Here is a 17793-nt window from a genome sequence, read left to right on the forward strand (position 1 = left end):
TAGATAGATAGATAGATAGATAGATAGATAGATAGATAGATAGATAGATAGATAGATAGATAGATAGATAGATAGATAGATAGATAGATAGATGGTATTATTAAAATCCTATTCAGCTTTTTAACAATGGTCAATAATGTAAGCTGACTAAATCCTAATAACTAAGGAATAAACAAGATAGAGGTTTTTGTAGGTTATTAAATGTAGTAAAGAGTCAACTGAACTGAATAAGGTTCTTATAAGGTAAACATATTAAATCAGGAATTAAACTAAAACATTAATAAAGCTTTATAAAACGAATAAATGTAAATCAAGCCTGATTATGGAAAGAGTAATTGTACATGTCAGTGATTTATACATCAAAACCTGTATGGCGTAACTTCTCATATTTCAGCTGCAGTCAGTTATATTTGGTTTCTGTGGCTCTAAATGTGTATTTGAGTGTATGTGTGTGTGTGTGTGTGAGTGTGTGTGAGTGTGTGTATGTGTGTTAGTGTGTATGTGTGTGTGTGTTTGTATGTGTGTTCATATGTGTATGTGTTTGTATGTGTGTGTGTATGTGTGTGTTCATATGTGTATGTGTGTGTGCGTGTGTGTGTATATGTGTGTGTGTGTGTGTGTGTGTGCGTGTGTTTGTGTGTGTGTGTGTGTGTGTGTGTGTGTGTGTGTGTGTGTGTGGACCACCAATCATTAAGCAGAGGCATTTCTATTTGCAGGTGGATATAAAAAAGCTTTTCATCTTGTTGCTAGCTTTCACACACGCCTGTGTATGGGTGTGGTTTGCACTAGCTGAATGTTCCTGATTTGAACTTTAAACATGAAGAAATACTTCTGGCTAAATCTCAATCATCAAGCACAGTTTTATCCTCACAAGTGTAATAAACAGTTCATACACAACAAACCTCCAGTGTCCAAAACCTTTTATAGCTTATTAGCTCTGTAAAGGGATCAAACCCCCAGGCAGCACAATGTACCACAGACAAACCAAACAATGACATCATTCATGTTATAAGACCATGAGATAATCTCATACAACAAAAGAGGATAAAAATAAAAATACTCTAACAGTTTTGTCCTAAAAATCATCCACTAGTTTGGATGCAGACAGTTTTATCACTTAGAATCCACAAAATACAAAATGGAACGTCTTGTTTTTCTTTCTTTCTTTCTTTCTTTCTTTCTTTCTTTCTTTCTTTCTTTCTTTCTTTCTTTCTTTCTTTCTTTCTTTAAAATTTCACTTCCAGTAAATTATTCTAATGACTCAGAAAGCATATTGATATACTTTAACATCTCCTGACATCACTGTGTGTGTGTGTGTATGTGTGTGTGTGTGTGTGTGTGTGTGTGTGCGTGTGTGTGTGTGCGTGTGTATCCTAAGGCAAATTATTATATGATGTTCCACAGTCTTTGAAAATGTTCCTTATAACATGGTACAATAGCAGTGATTAATGTCTTCTGACCACAAATAACAGTAATGTAATTACTTAAATCTCTCCTGTTGAATAAACGTATAAATTGCTTCTTGGCTGCACTGATACACACAGATTAGTCCCATGGCCTGTATAAAGAACTGACAAACACCTTCTACTTAATTTTAATATTTAACCCTTGAGAGTTCTAAATTTGACCGATTTGAAGTTCGAAGCTACATAAATCCAACAAAAGGAACAAACCGAGATGCCTGAAGTTTTTTTTCTCCAATAAAACTAAACCTACACAATTACTTTAAATGTTTTTTTTTTTTTTACGTCAGTTTTGTTATTCACATCAGTTTATGTCAGTTTTGTTATTCACTGCAAATGAAGACTCAAACATGGTTAAAGACCCATTGAGTCATATTCCATGATTACATTTTATGAACCTATAACTAATACTTATACACACAATAGCAGTATTGATTAATAATATTATTGTAAAATGTCATAATGGCATTAAATATTAAATGTCTCATGATGTTCTTTATGTACAGTATAAGGAGCAGCATAAACAGGAGTAATAACACATGAAGCTTATCTAATATCCTGATTGGACTAATATTACTTGCACTGCAAAATAAATAAAAATCAAATCAATTTAAATCACATGCACATGCATATTAATGTTATATATTAGCTACTGTTGTAAATCTTAAAAATGGACAAAAACAAAAACATAGCCTTGTAGAAAAATGAACAATAAAGAAAAATATGTAGTAGCTGAAATCCTCACCTTTTAACTCTGACTGGAGAAAAGTCTCACGCTGTGTTGTCGTGTGCAGGTGCCTGTGAATCCTCAGTACTGATAACGTGTAATATAGTCAGGATGCGGTTCTGATCAGGCCCAGTGACACAGAGACCAGGTATGTGGGACCTTACTGCAGAGAGCTTCTCTCTGACTCATGCACAACTGTACAAGTTTGAACAAGATGAGGGGCAAACATCTTTAGGAGAGAGAGAAAGTGTGAAAGACCCTCAAGGCAGAGTACTTTTAGTTCTACATTGATTTCACTCATACATGTACAGTAAGAAAGTCATAATCATGACCCAAAACACTTATATTCTGTTATTCTATTATTATCCTTATGTTTATTATTATTATAATTACTATAGTTATTGTCATTATTAGTATTATTATTATTATTATTATTATTATTATTATTATTGTTGTTGTTGTTGTTGTTGTTGTTGTTGTTGTTATTATTGTTGTTGTTGTTGTTATTGTTATTGTTATAGTTATTTTAGTTATTATTGTTATTATTAATATTATTATTGTTGTTGTTGTTGTTGTTGTTATTTTAGTTATTATTATTATTATTAGTAGTAGTAGTAGTAGTAGTAGTAGTAGTAGTAGTTTATAGCTACACCTGGACCATGTGGTCTAGAATGGAAGAAAACGATTACAACTTGGAAACTAAAATCTAGTTTTCACTAATCACATAATCACTGTTTTGGAGAGTGAAAAAATATCATTTTAGAATTTCATTTTAATAAATTTTTCTGGGTTTTGGTTTGACAAGGAATTTGGGCACAGCATGTATTCATGTATTTAGTTTAGTTTAGTTTATTTAGTGTCCAAATAAATATAGGCACTTAAGAATATTGAAAAAAAAAACTATGTGCTTTTTGACTGCATTTAAATGAACATAGAGGTAGTTTTCAGTGTCACGTGTTTGACGATGACAATATCATCATAAGTGTTAACTACTGAACTATTTCACTCTTTTTTATTATCACAATGTTCATTGCTGCACTGTAGAGAAATCCATAAAACAAATTTTCGCAGATGTTGATAACAGATGTGGATAAAACTAGTCATCATTATGACATTGTACATTCTTATAAAAATAAAGTCCTTCAAGGGTTCTTGACAGGTTCTTTGAATAATCATAGATTTATATTTATAAAGGTATATAAAATGTTTCTAGCTACATAAAGCACCAAAAAAGCTTCTCTTAGAGGGAGATCCGATAATGGTTTCTAAATTTACATTTTACTGGCAGTGCTTGTGGGAAAGTTTTATTCTCAGCCATTTTAAAGAAATCATGATGTCCCTCGAAATTCCTCATACGTCATCCAAAATATGATACAAAACCCTCGGCATCAACAGGAAGGTATTTGAGGTTAGCGGTGCATTAAATACAGTATGTATAAGACACTGGTGACACCAATTGTTGGCATCCTGATGTCAGGTGTGTTAGCATGAGCGTGAATAAGAGACAGAGAATATCTCAGAAACTTTTCATATTTACATTATTATAAGTTATTATTATTTATAGTACAGAGTAGAAATTGTCATGTTGGAAAAAGTGTAAAATAGAGTGACATGAACCAGATTAAACTGCAGCCTTACAGTAATTCTATAAAATCGAATTAATCTTTTACATTTTAATCCATTGAGAATTTACGTAATTCACAGTTTGTTGTGAGATGCTATTATTGATTTCCTATAAAGTTTTACAAACTCTGTGGTAAGAATCAGGTGCATAAAATCTTTATGTGTGGTTTATTTTGGGTTAATCCAACAAATAGACACAGGAAATGTATTAAGGAACAACAGGGAACCATGACTCACACAAATGGTAAGACTTCACAATGATACCAAGACACTAAAGGGTGTAAATAGACAAATTAATCAAGGACTAAACACCTGATGGTATATTTTACATTATACTATCAGGAATAAAGTTAACTCGCTTGTTAAAACATGGTAGAATTCATCATTTGTTCTACTTTAAGACAGAAAAAAATAAATCATTTATTCTTATATTCTGTTGTCACGCCTGCTGTCACACATGTATATAAAATTGTCTTGGTTTCTTGAGTTATATAAAGTTTTATTGTGTACAAAGTTCTATTAAAATATATACATATGTTTAAAAAAGTCTATTCTTACAGGATGAATAAAGGCCAGAAAATGTAACTCGGGGTCCAATATATAATGTATATATTTTAAAAAGGATTCTTAAATACATGATGAAGCATGTACATTAATATACAAGAAATGTCTTAAAACTATATACAGACATTTAACAAAATCTGGCTTAGAATGTGTCTTATGCTCTAATATGCTTTTATAAGTAAAATAATTATAATCCATACCATACAATTTTACATTTAATGTTCAGGGGATTAAAATGAGTAAAATGAAAGGTACGTTTAAAACTGCAATCCCCTTTAGCCTGAGGACAAAAAAATATTATGCTTCAGCAGTCAAGTGTTGGCAGCATGTTACATGCATGTGCTGTCATATTTTAAGAGCAGGGGTTTTTCTTTTAAATGAAGAATAAAAGGTGTGCTGCGTAGAACGTAAATGTTAAAAACCAGAGACTTCAAGCTAAAATATTCTTTCATTAAGTCATTTGCCCTATTTTAAGAAAGGAAAACAAAGCGCATAGATAGATATATAGATAGATGTTTGTATGTGTGTGTTCTTAATTGTGTGTAAGTGTGTGTGTTTGTATATGTGTGTGTGTGTTTTCGTATGTGTGCATATTCGTATGTGTATGTGTGTGTGTTCATATGTGTGTGTGTATGTGTGTGTGTGTATTCGTATGTGTATGTGTGTGTGTTCGTATGTGTGTACGTGTGTGTGTGTGTGTATGTGTTTGTGTGTTCGTATGTGTGTGTTCTTAATTGTGTGTAAGTGTGTGTGTTTGTATATGTGTGTGTTCGTATGTGTGCGTATTCGTATGTGTATGTTTGTGTGTGTGTTCGTGTGTGTACGTGTGTGTATGTGTTTGTGTGTGTGTTCGTATGTGTGTGTTCTTACAGTATGTGTGTGTGTGTGTGTTTGTATATGTGTGTGTGTGTGTGTGTGTTTGTATGTGTGTGTGTTCTTAATTGTGTGTAAGTGTGTGTGTTTGTATATGTGTGTGTGTGTGTGTATTTGTAACTATAGCACTATAAAACCATAGCAGTGTAACTGGAAAGTTCATTAAATGGCTATTTGCAGGAAGACCAGGAACAAAAGTTATATAGACAGCAATAAGCAATGGACTGCTATCTACACAAAACTCCTCTACTAAAAAAAAAAAAAAAAAACACACACATAAGACTTGTCATGAAACATGTTTGTAAAATGACTACGTATATACACACACATATATATGGACAAACACAAAAGTGTCCATATAATTATTTCCTTCACCTTTCCGACATCTTGTCTGTGGGTTTGGTTATTAAGTATAAAAGCTATTTTTGATATTGGAACAGTGTTTCCTAAGAGTTTTGCAAATAGACCACCAACAGTTCAGCTGAAGATCACTCAATTCCATTTCCTAGGATTAAGAAACATTAAATACAGTAGCTATATGTTGCAAAGGGAAAACTGGCATGTGTGCACTTCATATAAAATTTTTCAGTAATTTATGAAAGTGCCAAAATAAGTATTTGGACCTGATTCATGTTTTGCTCCCCACACATTATGTTTACGCTGTGCCAGGATTACAGAACCAATCACTAGTGCCAGGGAAGTCAGCATGTCCCAACCTCCCAAAGCTTCTTTCTTCAGGCAGTCTTCTTCAAGCGTAGGTGTTGATGCATGGTGCTTGCCAAAAGTTTTTTTTTAAAAGACCACAAAGATAACAAACTTGAGCTAGATGCCAAGCTAGATGCCATACTAGGGCTGTGGATCTCATTCATCAAAATCAAAAATGCTTTGTAGGAAAAACTATATAGAAAACAACAAAGGTTAAGTTCTATGTTACTGTGTTTAATTTGAAATGAAAAGACAATAACTGGTATTAGATTATCTATAAAATGTTTAAACTCACAGGGGGATAAAATAATAATAATAACAACAACAACAACAACAACAGCAATAATAATAATAATAATAATAATAATAATAATAATAATAATAATAATAATAATAATAATAATGGTCAACTTTTGCCTTTTGAGTGGATAAAAAGTGGTCAGATTTCACGATTTCACGAACATGCATGTGGATGCACCTGGAAAACAGAAAAAGAACCACAGGCTACACATATTTTTATGCAAACAGACAAGTTATGGGTTGCTCATGGTGATTTATGGAGATATTTTTCTATGTTTTTTTTTAGGTGACAGCTCCTTGGTTTAAAAAAAAGAAAAGAAAGTAAAAGTTAAACAGGCATCTACTTCTGAAGTACAAAACTGTCCTAATTGGAAATTCATATCTGCTAAATTTCAGTAAACTAAATTCATTCATTATTCATTCATCTTCTACCGCTTATCCGAACTACCTCGGGTCACGGGGAGCCTGTGCCTATCTCAGGCATCATCGGGCATCAAGGCAGGATACACCCTGGACGGAGTGCCAACCCATCGCAGGGCACAAACACACTCTCATTCACTCACGCAATCACACGTAAACTAAATTATTGATTAATAAAAATGTAATCAAGTGTCACTAGAGATTTCTTCAGACCGTAAGACAATCTAGCCTGATAATGAACTTGATTCCTGCAATCATACCTCTCGTACCCATACTAAAATTCCTATTTACAAAGTTGAAGGCAGTTTTATTATCATTACATATACTGTGCTGTACAATGAAATGAGATTAAAAAAAAAGTAAAAACACACTTAACCCATACTGTAGATCAATCCTCATTCCGTGTTTAAACAGAAAAAAAGTGGACATAGAACAGAGCCCTGTGGATCACCAAACTATGCTTTTATATGCAAAGTCACCATTTATATTTATAATGTGATAACCAAATATCATGTAAGAAAGGCAACAAAATTTTTAGCTTGCCAGGAAAATACCATAATATATGACTTCAAAATCCTGAGACTCAACCCTGATCTGAAGTAATTAGTTTGTCATTTACTACTTTAACCAGTGCCATTGCTGATGAGGCCTAAATTCTGGTCTATCCTATCCAAATATATGATTAGTTGCTTTTCTAATATGCCGAAGGTAAAGGGGATGTTTTCTGTTGGCCTGCTGACATCTGTTAAGATCAGGTGCATTGGTAAAAAGAGTCTCCATTAGAATAAATAGATTTGAAACATTATGACTAGCTGAAATTGCACTGTGTGTGCCATTTTGTACTCCTGGGATTTTGTGTAAATGTCAATTCCGCAGCATGGCAGATTGCGGTTAAGGGATAATGGATCAGAGGTTAAAGATGGAGTTAAGGATAAATTAAATGTCATTATAGACATAGTTATATGGCACAACATAGCAATTTACTTTGTTACAATGACATGAATAATATGGTGGAAAATAACAGAGTCATATATTAACAGAGTCGATTAACAGAGTCGATATATTTTTTCTGCTAAACCAGTTAGACAGTAACGTTTTTTTCTAAATATTTTTATACAAATGTTACAAGTCAATATACTCAATTACCTGGCTTTAACTCTAAAACACAAATCTCACATAGAATAAAATCTACATTTGTGTCATTTATTCATATACCCAAATTTATGTGCAAATACGATATTTAAACAAACTGAAGTTGTCCAGTGCAACATTTTAAGGAAAAATTACCTGAAAAATGTGCAAGAAAGAAATATAAAGTCTTTTAGCCTGCAGCCTTTTTGTGTTTTATTTTATGTGACTGGGAGAAAATCCAAGATAACATGCCTGTATATGTTTAGACTTGATATGGATGGATCATATGCAGCTGTAAAGAGACAGTGTGGCTATATGTGTATAAATCTCCCTGTAGACACAGAGACAGGGGGATCATTACTTTCTCCCATTAAAGTTCACACATAACCAGCCACCATCTGGCAAGTGCTGCAGGAAAGCTCTCTCTCTCTCTCTCTCTCTCTCTCTCTCTCTCTTTATCTGTCTGTGTGTGCATTCAACATATATAATAACATATACTATATGACATCCATATATCTTAAACATAACAGTATGTCACACTTTTACAGTAAACCAATGAAATTAAAAAAAGATATTTATCATCTGATCAACTTATTTGATTACAAAGATATAAACAAATGTGCATATGTCAGGGAACAAAAAACGCAAGTTAGTGCAGAAACCAAAACACACTCATACTGCATGTGAAGTTTGAAGTTTTAATTCATTAAGGATGTCGCTAATCACATAACATGTTAATGCGACTGCTCAGTAAAATTGCATTTAAAAGCCACCTTGAGCTGGTGGAAGCATTAATGCAAACACTGAACCCTAGAATATATAACGGTATAAACTATAATGTGTTTATTGAAGACTTTTGTTGCAGAACAATTAACACTGAAGAGGACATAAGAAAGGCTTATATGCCATATTAGCATGAATTGTTTTTAATGAACAGGTCTACGTAATATAAAATAAGCCTATGTGGAATTAGCCTAATTAACATAGCTTGCAGTGAACTGTGTCTTCTATAACATCTGAAAAAAAATCACTAAAGATCTTTATTAGACGTGATGTAGCAGGACATGTTGGTGACTTAATTTCTGTGACCAGATTTGCATGACAAAAGAAACCCAAAGGTATTAAATAATGTACGACTGCATGCACTGTGGTTAAGTTATAAATTTAGGCTTATACACAATATCTTTTAAACATAATACTTAGTTATTACCCTAATACTACCCTAAAGGTGTATGTGATGTCATGTGTGCCACTGACCCTTCTTATGAACACATACAGTACATACGGCTGGCCTGAAGGTGATTTCTTGTACTTCACCAAATGTGAGATGTGCAATCTATGTATCAGTGGTCAGATGATTCTGGATTGACCTTGTGGCTAAATCCTGGATTTCTCTCAAAGGATATATAAACCAAATTGTGAAGCAATCTATTGGTATTGCAGCCTTCAAATGGATTAACCCACTGGGTGGAGGACATCGTCATAACCTGTAGATTGGCTACTGTGACATGTGACACTGTAAGGAATGTCTCCTCATCATGTGCATATAGACAGTACTTATATTCCTTATGCCCTCATATTTCTTATGATCCTCAGCACTATGTTTTCCACCTGTGACCCATCTCCAGTTAACCGCTATGCGTGTTACTGTTGTTCTCTGAACTCAGAACGGATAATGTCTGATGTTTCTTGCTGTCGAGAGCCTACAATGGCTTTGGCATATTTACAGTGAGTACTGCATCACGTGTCATTGTATAGCCTTGTTGGAAGAGCTTGACCTGTGTGCACATGCACACAATGTGCTGTTCAGGTGTTACACACTGATTCTATTGGTGATCTGTGCATCACTAAGCCAGAGTTACATATGAAACTAACATTTGTCTGTACTTACACTACTTAGAGTTACAGATACATATATTTAATAACTGGACTGCTGTTGGTTCTCTGAAAAAGAATTTCTCACTTTTTATATCAGACTTAGTAACTGTGTAAACGGACATGATAATAAATCTGAATCTGAATCAGCAGTCACAATTAATCATTCAGATCTGAGTGACTCAGGCAATGATTCATGTGATCTTCTGCAAATTCTCTGACCGTATGTGAAAAGATAACATAAAAATAAGCTGGAGGTCTTCCAGAAAACACGGACAGACTCCATTATAACCCTATGTAACTCCTTAACAGTATAGGGACCAATTTCTGCCTCTTACCAATGGCTCATACCTGTAAACAACAGCAGACTACATGAAAAATCTGAGCACCTAACTGCAGCCTGAGATTCACACCCAAATTAAACAAGTCACAGCTGAACTTCACTTAACACCAGTTGTTAGTTGGTTGAACCAATTTGGCACCACATCCAATCGCACCACATCTACGCCTGTGCAGGCTCATGTTAATGTTATAACCAGGCTAAAGATAGTCAAAAGACATTGTTGTTCTTTTAGGCATGTAAACCTGTCTGTAAATTAAAGTCATCAAATGTTTCAGCTGTAGAATTACGTCATTATTATCTGTTACATTTGTATGAAATGTTTTGATTTCAATAAACAGAAATAATTAATCTCAATGTACTGTTTTTGCAAAATTATGCAAAAAAAAAACAAAAAACGAATACTGTATTGTGACGTGATATTAACTAACTAAGCAACTATCTATTGACCCGATGCTTCATAAATAACATCTTTAAAGTCATTAGGTGTTGCTTTTCAACTGTCCTGAAAAAAAAAAGAAACCCATTCATTGTTTTTGCCACCCCCTAGTGTGTATAACAGTCCCTGTACCAAGACAGGCACTCAGACAGGAAGTAGTGTGTGTGTGTGTGTGTGTGTGTGAGTGTGTGTGTGAGTGTGTGTGTGTGTGAGTGTGTGTGAGAGAGAGAGAGAGAGAGAGAGAGAGAGATTAAATGCCTTAGGATTGTCCCTTATATATTGGAAAAATAATATTTTTTTATAGAATTGAATCATCAATCATTGTTGCATGAAATTTTGCTTAAATTTATATTATAACAAGACCACACAGGTGTTCCCAAATATTTACATTTATTCAGTACATAATTACATTTTACTTGTTTCCTTTTTATAATTTATAACCACTTTAACATTATTTGAACATTTTATCAATAGAAAAAAACACAAGAATTGTCTTTGCACTGACTGAAATGAAAACCTCTATTTGCCTTAAGAAATGGTTGCTCTTTCTGCTGGTGTGACTGCCAGCATCTATCTATCTATCTATCTATCTATCTATCTATCTATCTATCTATCTATCTATCTATCTATCTATCTGCACTTAAAATATGACAGCACATGTAATGTAATTACATATTAAACTTTTACACTTATTACACTTATTATTAGCACATGTACATATTAAAATGTAATGTGCTGTCAACACTTGACTGCTGAAGCATAATTTTTTTTTGTTCTCATTCAGTATCTAGCAAAGGTAATGTCTATCACATTAAAGATCTATCTATCTATCTATCTATCTATCTATCTATCTATCTATCTATCTATCTATCTATCTATCTATCTATCTATCTATCTATCTATCTATCTATCTATCTATCTATCTATCTATCTATCTATCTATCTATCTATCTATCTATCTATCTATCTATCTATCTATCTATCTATCTATCTATCTATCTACACCTCACACTCACAGCACAACAGCATGTTTACCAGCAGAGGTCATGCTTTGCATAGTAGAACAGGTTCCTCTACAGCCAATCAGAAATCAGATGAGCCAATTAACACCAGGTGTAGAACATTCCCAATTACAACACAATCAGCCTATGCTGCTTATCTACCTGTTATAAATAGCCTAAGCTCTGGTTGAGTGGTATTCTGGTGGTCTTTTAGACATGGAAGAGAACATGTTACTGAAGGTTGTGGTTCTCTTGGTGGGGATGAGCTACATGGTGAGTCCTTCATTTTTTGTGACTAACACTGCATCAGATGACACATGGCCTGAAGTGGAGGAAATGTTCCCACATTACAAGGGGATGGATCCAGTAACCCCGAGTCCTGTTACTCCATGCCCACCTTTGAAACTACCAGAGTCTCAGCCAATTGACTTCTCAGCTGTGCGTAAGAATATGTTTTCTCCTGCCGGAAATCGCAGAGCTGTACCTAAAGAAATGAAAGCTATATTACTGCCTTCTACTGTAACAAAATCTCCCTTAACACCTCAGCCCAAAAGTGTACAGCTTTTATGCCACATTGACCGAATTTATGTGAGGGTTCAGAAAAGTCTTTTTACTAATACAAATGCTGAGAAATATCTGAAAGTGGGAACATGTCTTGTGAATAAAGACACACCTGAGTATTACTACTTCCTGTATCCCATCAGCAGCTGCAATGTACAACGTCATGTATGTATTTTGATCAAGTTTTCTATATATACTTTTTCTTTTTTTGTGTGTAGGTTCTGTAATTGATTTCTCTCCAACTTTCTTTTTTTTTTTTTTTTTTCCCAGGAAAACCAAAACCGTGTTTTGTATTCCAACACTTTGTCCTATGAGCCTGTGGCTGATGACCTGGTCATTCGTGAGCTACCATTTTCTGTGCAGCTGGAGTGTTATTACAACAAGTTGGAACTTTTTCTTTTTTAATTTTTCATGTACAGTTGACTGTTTGCTGCTTGTAAGGCTAAATTGTGATTCCCCCCCCCCCTCCTCTAGGCATTTCCGTTCCTACAGTGTTGGTTATCAGCCTCAAGTGGAAGCAGGAACCGTCTTCATGAGCTTACAGGGTGTGGTCTCCCTCACACCTGTAGATGGTAAGCGCTCAAACACTTGCTTCTAAATCCAAAGCTCATGTCACTTGGCAAAGAACTTGTGTTGGGATGATGCATATTTTTGGGTTCATGAATACATGCTGTCCACCTGAATCACTAAAAGCGCCTTTTTTTTTTTTTTATATATATATATATAAATAGAATCAATCTTGACCATATTGCCAAAATTGACCTTTTAGTCTTTCCTAACAGACAATGACTTTTAATGTGCATTTAATGATTTTTGTTTTATTTAAGTGCATCTGAACACTAAGATGCTTCATTTTATGAAGCTCCAAACTGGGCTGGATGTTTTGTATCTTATGGTTGAGTGCATTGTCTTGACTTTCAAAACTGACCATTTTGATCTACCCTGCACTTTGCTGCTAAAATTAAATGAATCTCTTTCTACAGACACCTGGAAACCTTACAGCACTGTTCAGAGCTATACAGTTGGCCAACCCATGTACTTTGAAGCGAAGGCTCCTGATAGTCTTACTGGGAAGAGGATCTACTTGAATAAGTGCTATGTCTCTGCCTTTCCAAACCCTGATGCTACACCTAAATACACTGTGATTGACAGCTATGGGTATGGCTTTTGCTGACTCTGGGCTTTGCTTTAATTTGCAGTCCCTTGTATAATGCATCGTTTTTTAAAATGCTTTTGTGCAGATGCATGGTGGACAGTAAGATCAGTCAACAAAGCAAGTTCTACCCTAGTGACCAGAAGACCACATTAAGGTTCTCTATTGGAGCCCTTATGTTTAAGAACATGGCCTCCCAGCCTGCAGACAAGAATGTAAATACTATGCACATAATAGCAACTCTACCAATATCTAAAGAATAGAGAAATTGCTTTGAGCCCAAAGCATGTACATGTAAACAGATTTTATGCTAATTTGCCAATGTGTTCACTTTCTCAGGAAATGTTCATCCATTGTGACTTGACCGTAGGAAATGAGGCACCAACTGCAAGCATAAAATCTTGTTCGTACAATGCGGGTACACAAGGGTAAGATTCATGTTGTTGCACTACTGAAACTGTACTCTTATTGTGCAGAAATAAAATGTGCTTATTCACTACTGTGCTTTAGGTGGTCAGAGCTGTATGGAGAGAATGCAGTTTGTGCTTGCTGTGATTCTTCCTGTCCTGTTCCAGAACCCTCAGGTCAGCCAATGTCCTTGGTTTTTTTCCCCTACTTCATTGCAAAGGAAGTGTAGTTTTGCCAAGTGATCAGTAGGAAATTGAGTTTTTGTGTTAACATCTTGATCTAGTGACTATGAAGATCTCAAGCAACGCCTGGCTGGTTGAAAAGCAGAAGACTGACCAGCCTGCAACAAAGTCTTTAGAAGTACCAGAAGACATCATGGCTCGTGGAGGATTTGAGATGTTTTGGGATACCTTCGATGACATTGCTCAATAATGCAGAATTGCTAGAATTTTACTGTGTTCCATAATAAATCTGGACTCAAATGAACTGAAATGGTGTGGACTTGCTGTCTTAATATTTTAATGCGGTGCTGTGGTGAACAGAATACTTAATTTGTCAGACATTTAACAAGCCTACAGACATGCACATGGATTCTTGTTACTTAATGGTGCTTAAATATTTCTTATGGATTATGTACAACCACTTCCAGAAGTGGTACTGCTTCTGCATAACAATTATATTCTGCTTATTTCACTCTTACCTGATCTTTTTATTGAGCTGTACTCCTGGACAAGTACAGGAGCATTTTTCACTAATTCCTGAAAGTGTTGGACTGTTTTCAAGTAAGACTCTTCATCCAAAGCCATTGGCAGGAAAATGTTAATTGGCTTTGCTGTTTGAAATTCTTTAGGAAGCCCAATGTCTATAGGAACAAGAGCATTTCCAACCAAAACGTGGTGAAAGTCTTTAGCTAGAAGCTTCTGCTCAAGAAATGTGAGCATGTCGGTCAGCCTGCTAGTTAGCTTCTCGTGTTCCCATTCTGTGGGCTTGTTCATCAACAGATGCAGCAATGTGGACTTGAGGTGATTACTTGTAAGCCCACATTTCCCTGTTATACTAGTTTGCTGTTTGTGTAAAAATGAGAGGATTTGGAGACATGAAATATGGCATGAAGTGTTAGGAAGAGTTTTGTTAAAGTATTTAAGGAGGGCATTTTCATAACTAGCAAAGGAAATGGGCCAATGAATGTCTGAGATGTTTGGACTAGTTGAAAGATAAGAGAGTAAGTACACTTCTGAATTTTTGACCTGAACCACAGGTGTAATATTGAACAGAACAATCTTTCCTGATCTGAATCGAACTCTCAAAGCCCCAGGAGCCACCTGGCTGCAAAATCCTAGCTCAAATTCGTACTTGTGACTGATTTCTCGCCATGTTTTTAAAATCACTGACCTGAACCATCTCACTACTTGCTTTTTAGAAAGGTATGGTGTATTTTCTTGGCATAGTGGACCACCAACAGCATTTATCATAACCGTACTCCTCTCATTATGGGGATGAAGAAGACATAACATGTCCTCGTCATCAGGGTTCCCATCCATGCAAGGGCAACCGTTTGAAGTATTTTCAACCTTCACCATTTTGATTTTGCCGAAACTCCGCAATGAAGCATCTTTCTCTTTCCAAAGTTCAACATCAAATCCGTGTGATCTTGGTGCAGTTATGGGTACATACAAATCACACACCAGTGTCTTGCCTGTAGCCCAAAGCTCATATAAGCTTCCTACACCAATAAAGTCCCCAATCTGCATGTCAGTTTTTTTATTGCTAGCATCTCTTGCAGCTTCCAAAAGGTCATCAACCAAACCCTCAACAAACTCGCATACTTGTCCACGTGTGCTAGGAGAGACTCGTACACACTGGTCATAAAAGCTGCTCAGTACTTGGTGGTCAGGGATAAATGTTTTTGACAATATGCCTGTAGGTCTAGATGTAGTCTTGTTTTTGATGGGAATTATTGTTCCTGAGCTTTGTGAGCCTTTGTTGACGAATTTCCTGAGAAGGCGAATCAAAGATATAAGGGAAAGAAATTTCCATAAATACCAGTTGTAGGAGATCTCTGTTGACTGTTCATCTGAGGCAGTGATTAATTCCTCTGTATTTGTATTAACCAGCATACGTTCATCACCTTCAGATGGCATTTGATTGCGCATTCCTTGCACCTGATCTACCTGGGAAGATTTCTGATCATTATCCTTTACTCCATTTAAAGGTGATTTTCCTTGAATGTCTTTTATTTGTTCTTTGTTCACTGTTTCCATTTTCTGACCACTGTCTTGAATGTCTTTCTTGTGCCCTGACATGTCATCCTCTAGAATGTTATTAATTTCATTCTGGGAGATTATTTCTGGCTGTGGTCTTTCTTCTGAAGGGAAATTTTCACGCATGTTGACTTCATGTTGTAACTCTGGAGGCATGTTGTTATGAGTTAGAGGAACTCCTTCATCCTGAATGTCCTTCATTTGGTGGTGGTGTGGATTTTCTATTTTGTCATTTGCCAGGACTTTTTGAGCACCTGAATCCTCCCCCTCTGCATTTATCAATCTGCCATGACTTTGCAACACTTCCTGATTTGAATGTGGCAGCCCTGTGGTCACCTGGTGCATTTCCTGCTCTAGCTTTGCTGCCTCCTTCCGCAGCAAATATTCCCTGTCTTGCATGTCTATGAGGACCTTTTCCTCCTGCTCCTGAAAGACAGTGCGGTCCTTTATGTACAGCAGGCTGGCCATTACCACACACACTCGCAGAAGCATTTCCTCCATCCTGTGCACAAATAAGGAAGTTATTCTGTCACGTTCATCATATTACAGAAACATTTAAAAAATAAAATAGTAATCAAATGTGAATACGAAAAAAAGAGAAAACACAGGATAGACAAGTAATCCTTATTAACAATAAAAAAAATTTACTAGTAAGTTTATTGTATAGTGTAGCTTCCATCATTCCATCAGAAGAATGAAAAAAAAAATGATTAACATACTGATGAAGTACATTGATTCTATTATGTCTCATTTTATAAAGTTTAACTGCAGGAACTTTTTGATTAGCTCATTTAACCTATAAGATCTTACAGCGCACCATCTCATAGTACTTCCTGCTTTGAGAATGATAGGTAGCTTCCTTTTTTTCTCATGATGCATTTTCATCATTTTAGTCCATTTTTTTAAATTCAAATAAAAGATTATATTTTAATCCACCTACCTGTGTTACCAAGAGTAATAATATTTCAGCATCAAATTAGTAGCCGTTGACTGCAGGATTCTAAACCCTTTCGCCTCTTTCTGTAGAGGATGTTGAGACACACTGAGACTTTGAGTGCACATTTCCGTTCTGCCCATGTGTGACTCTTTCCTGTTTGAAATATGTTAAACTCTACACAGAGGTGTGAGAGAGAATCTGCTTAAGGTCACAGTGTTGTGCAGTGGCCAGTGTAGAGCTGTGTGAAGAGCAAAGGACTAAATCGAATATATGACATATATTGTCTCGGCTGAAGTGACATTATACATTATGTATGTGTATTAAGTGTACAAATAAAATGGTTTAAACAAAGATTATCTAAAGCAATAAAAAATGATGGAGGAAAGAAATGTAATGTTTTTTTTTGTTGTTGAAAAAATTCAATTCAATTCGATTCCAATTTGTTTAGCGCTTTACAGAGCATTCATTCATTCATTCATTCATTTTCTACCGCTTATCCGAACTACCTCGGGTCACGGGGAGCCTGTGCCTATCTCAGGCGTCATCGGGCATCAAGGCAGGATACACCCTGGACGGAGTGCCAACCCATTGCAGGGCACACACACACACTCTCATTCACTCAATCACACACTAGGGACAATTTTCCAGAGATGCCAATCAACCTACCATGCATGTCTTTGGACCGGGGGAGGAAACCGGAGTACCCGGAGGATACCCCCGAGGCACGGGGAAAACATTCAAACTCCACACACACAAGGCAGAGGCGGGAATCGAACCCCGAACCTGGAGGTGTGAGGCGAACGTGCTAACCACTAAGCCACATAACATACAAAAAACAAACATAATACAAAAAAGTTTCATATTATCAAAAGATTTCTATAATATAAAAGATTCAACATTAATTTTAGGCATATTTAAATGTGTTTGTATTTATCTCCAATGAACAAATCTGAGGTGACTGTGGTGAAGAAAAACTCCCTTAGATGGAAGAGGAAGGAACCTTGAGAGGAAC

The 17793-nt window shown here is 35.6% G+C and overlaps 2 protein-coding genes across 2 annotated transcripts; one reads left to right on the forward strand and one right to left on the reverse strand.

Annotated features, from left to right (window-relative positions):
- Positions 1 to 11689: 11689 nt before the first annotated feature.
- On the forward strand, positions 11690 to 14069 carry zp3c (zona pellucida glycoprotein 3c). Its single transcript, XM_060860775.1, has 8 exons — positions 11690 to 12187; positions 12293 to 12405; positions 12497 to 12594; positions 13006 to 13180; positions 13264 to 13390; positions 13515 to 13603; positions 13686 to 13759; positions 13867 to 14069. The coding sequence occupies exons 1-8, from the start codon at positions 11690 to 11692 to the stop codon at positions 14013 to 14015; spliced, it is 1323 nt and encodes a 440-aa protein (XP_060716758.1). The 3' UTR covers positions 14016 to 14069.
- LOC132839668 (inositol 1,4,5-trisphosphate receptor-interacting protein) lies at positions 12833 to 16902 on the reverse strand. The gene is made up of 2 exons (XM_060860774.1): positions 16785 to 16902; positions 12833 to 16346 (listed from the first exon to the last, which is right to left on the reverse strand). The coding sequence occupies exon 2, from the start codon at positions 16343 to 16345 to the stop codon at positions 14258 to 14260; it is 2088 nt and encodes a 695-aa protein (XP_060716757.1). The 5' UTR covers position 16346; positions 16785 to 16902; the 3' UTR covers positions 12833 to 14257.
- Between the last annotated feature and the right edge of the window lie 891 nt (positions 16903 to 17793).

This window comes from Tachysurus vachellii, chromosome 24 (assembly GCF_030014155.1).
Source record: "Tachysurus vachellii isolate PV-2020 chromosome 24, HZAU_Pvac_v1, whole genome shotgun sequence".
NCBI classification, from domain to species: domain Eukaryota; kingdom Metazoa; phylum Chordata; class Actinopteri; order Siluriformes; family Bagridae; genus Tachysurus; species Tachysurus vachellii.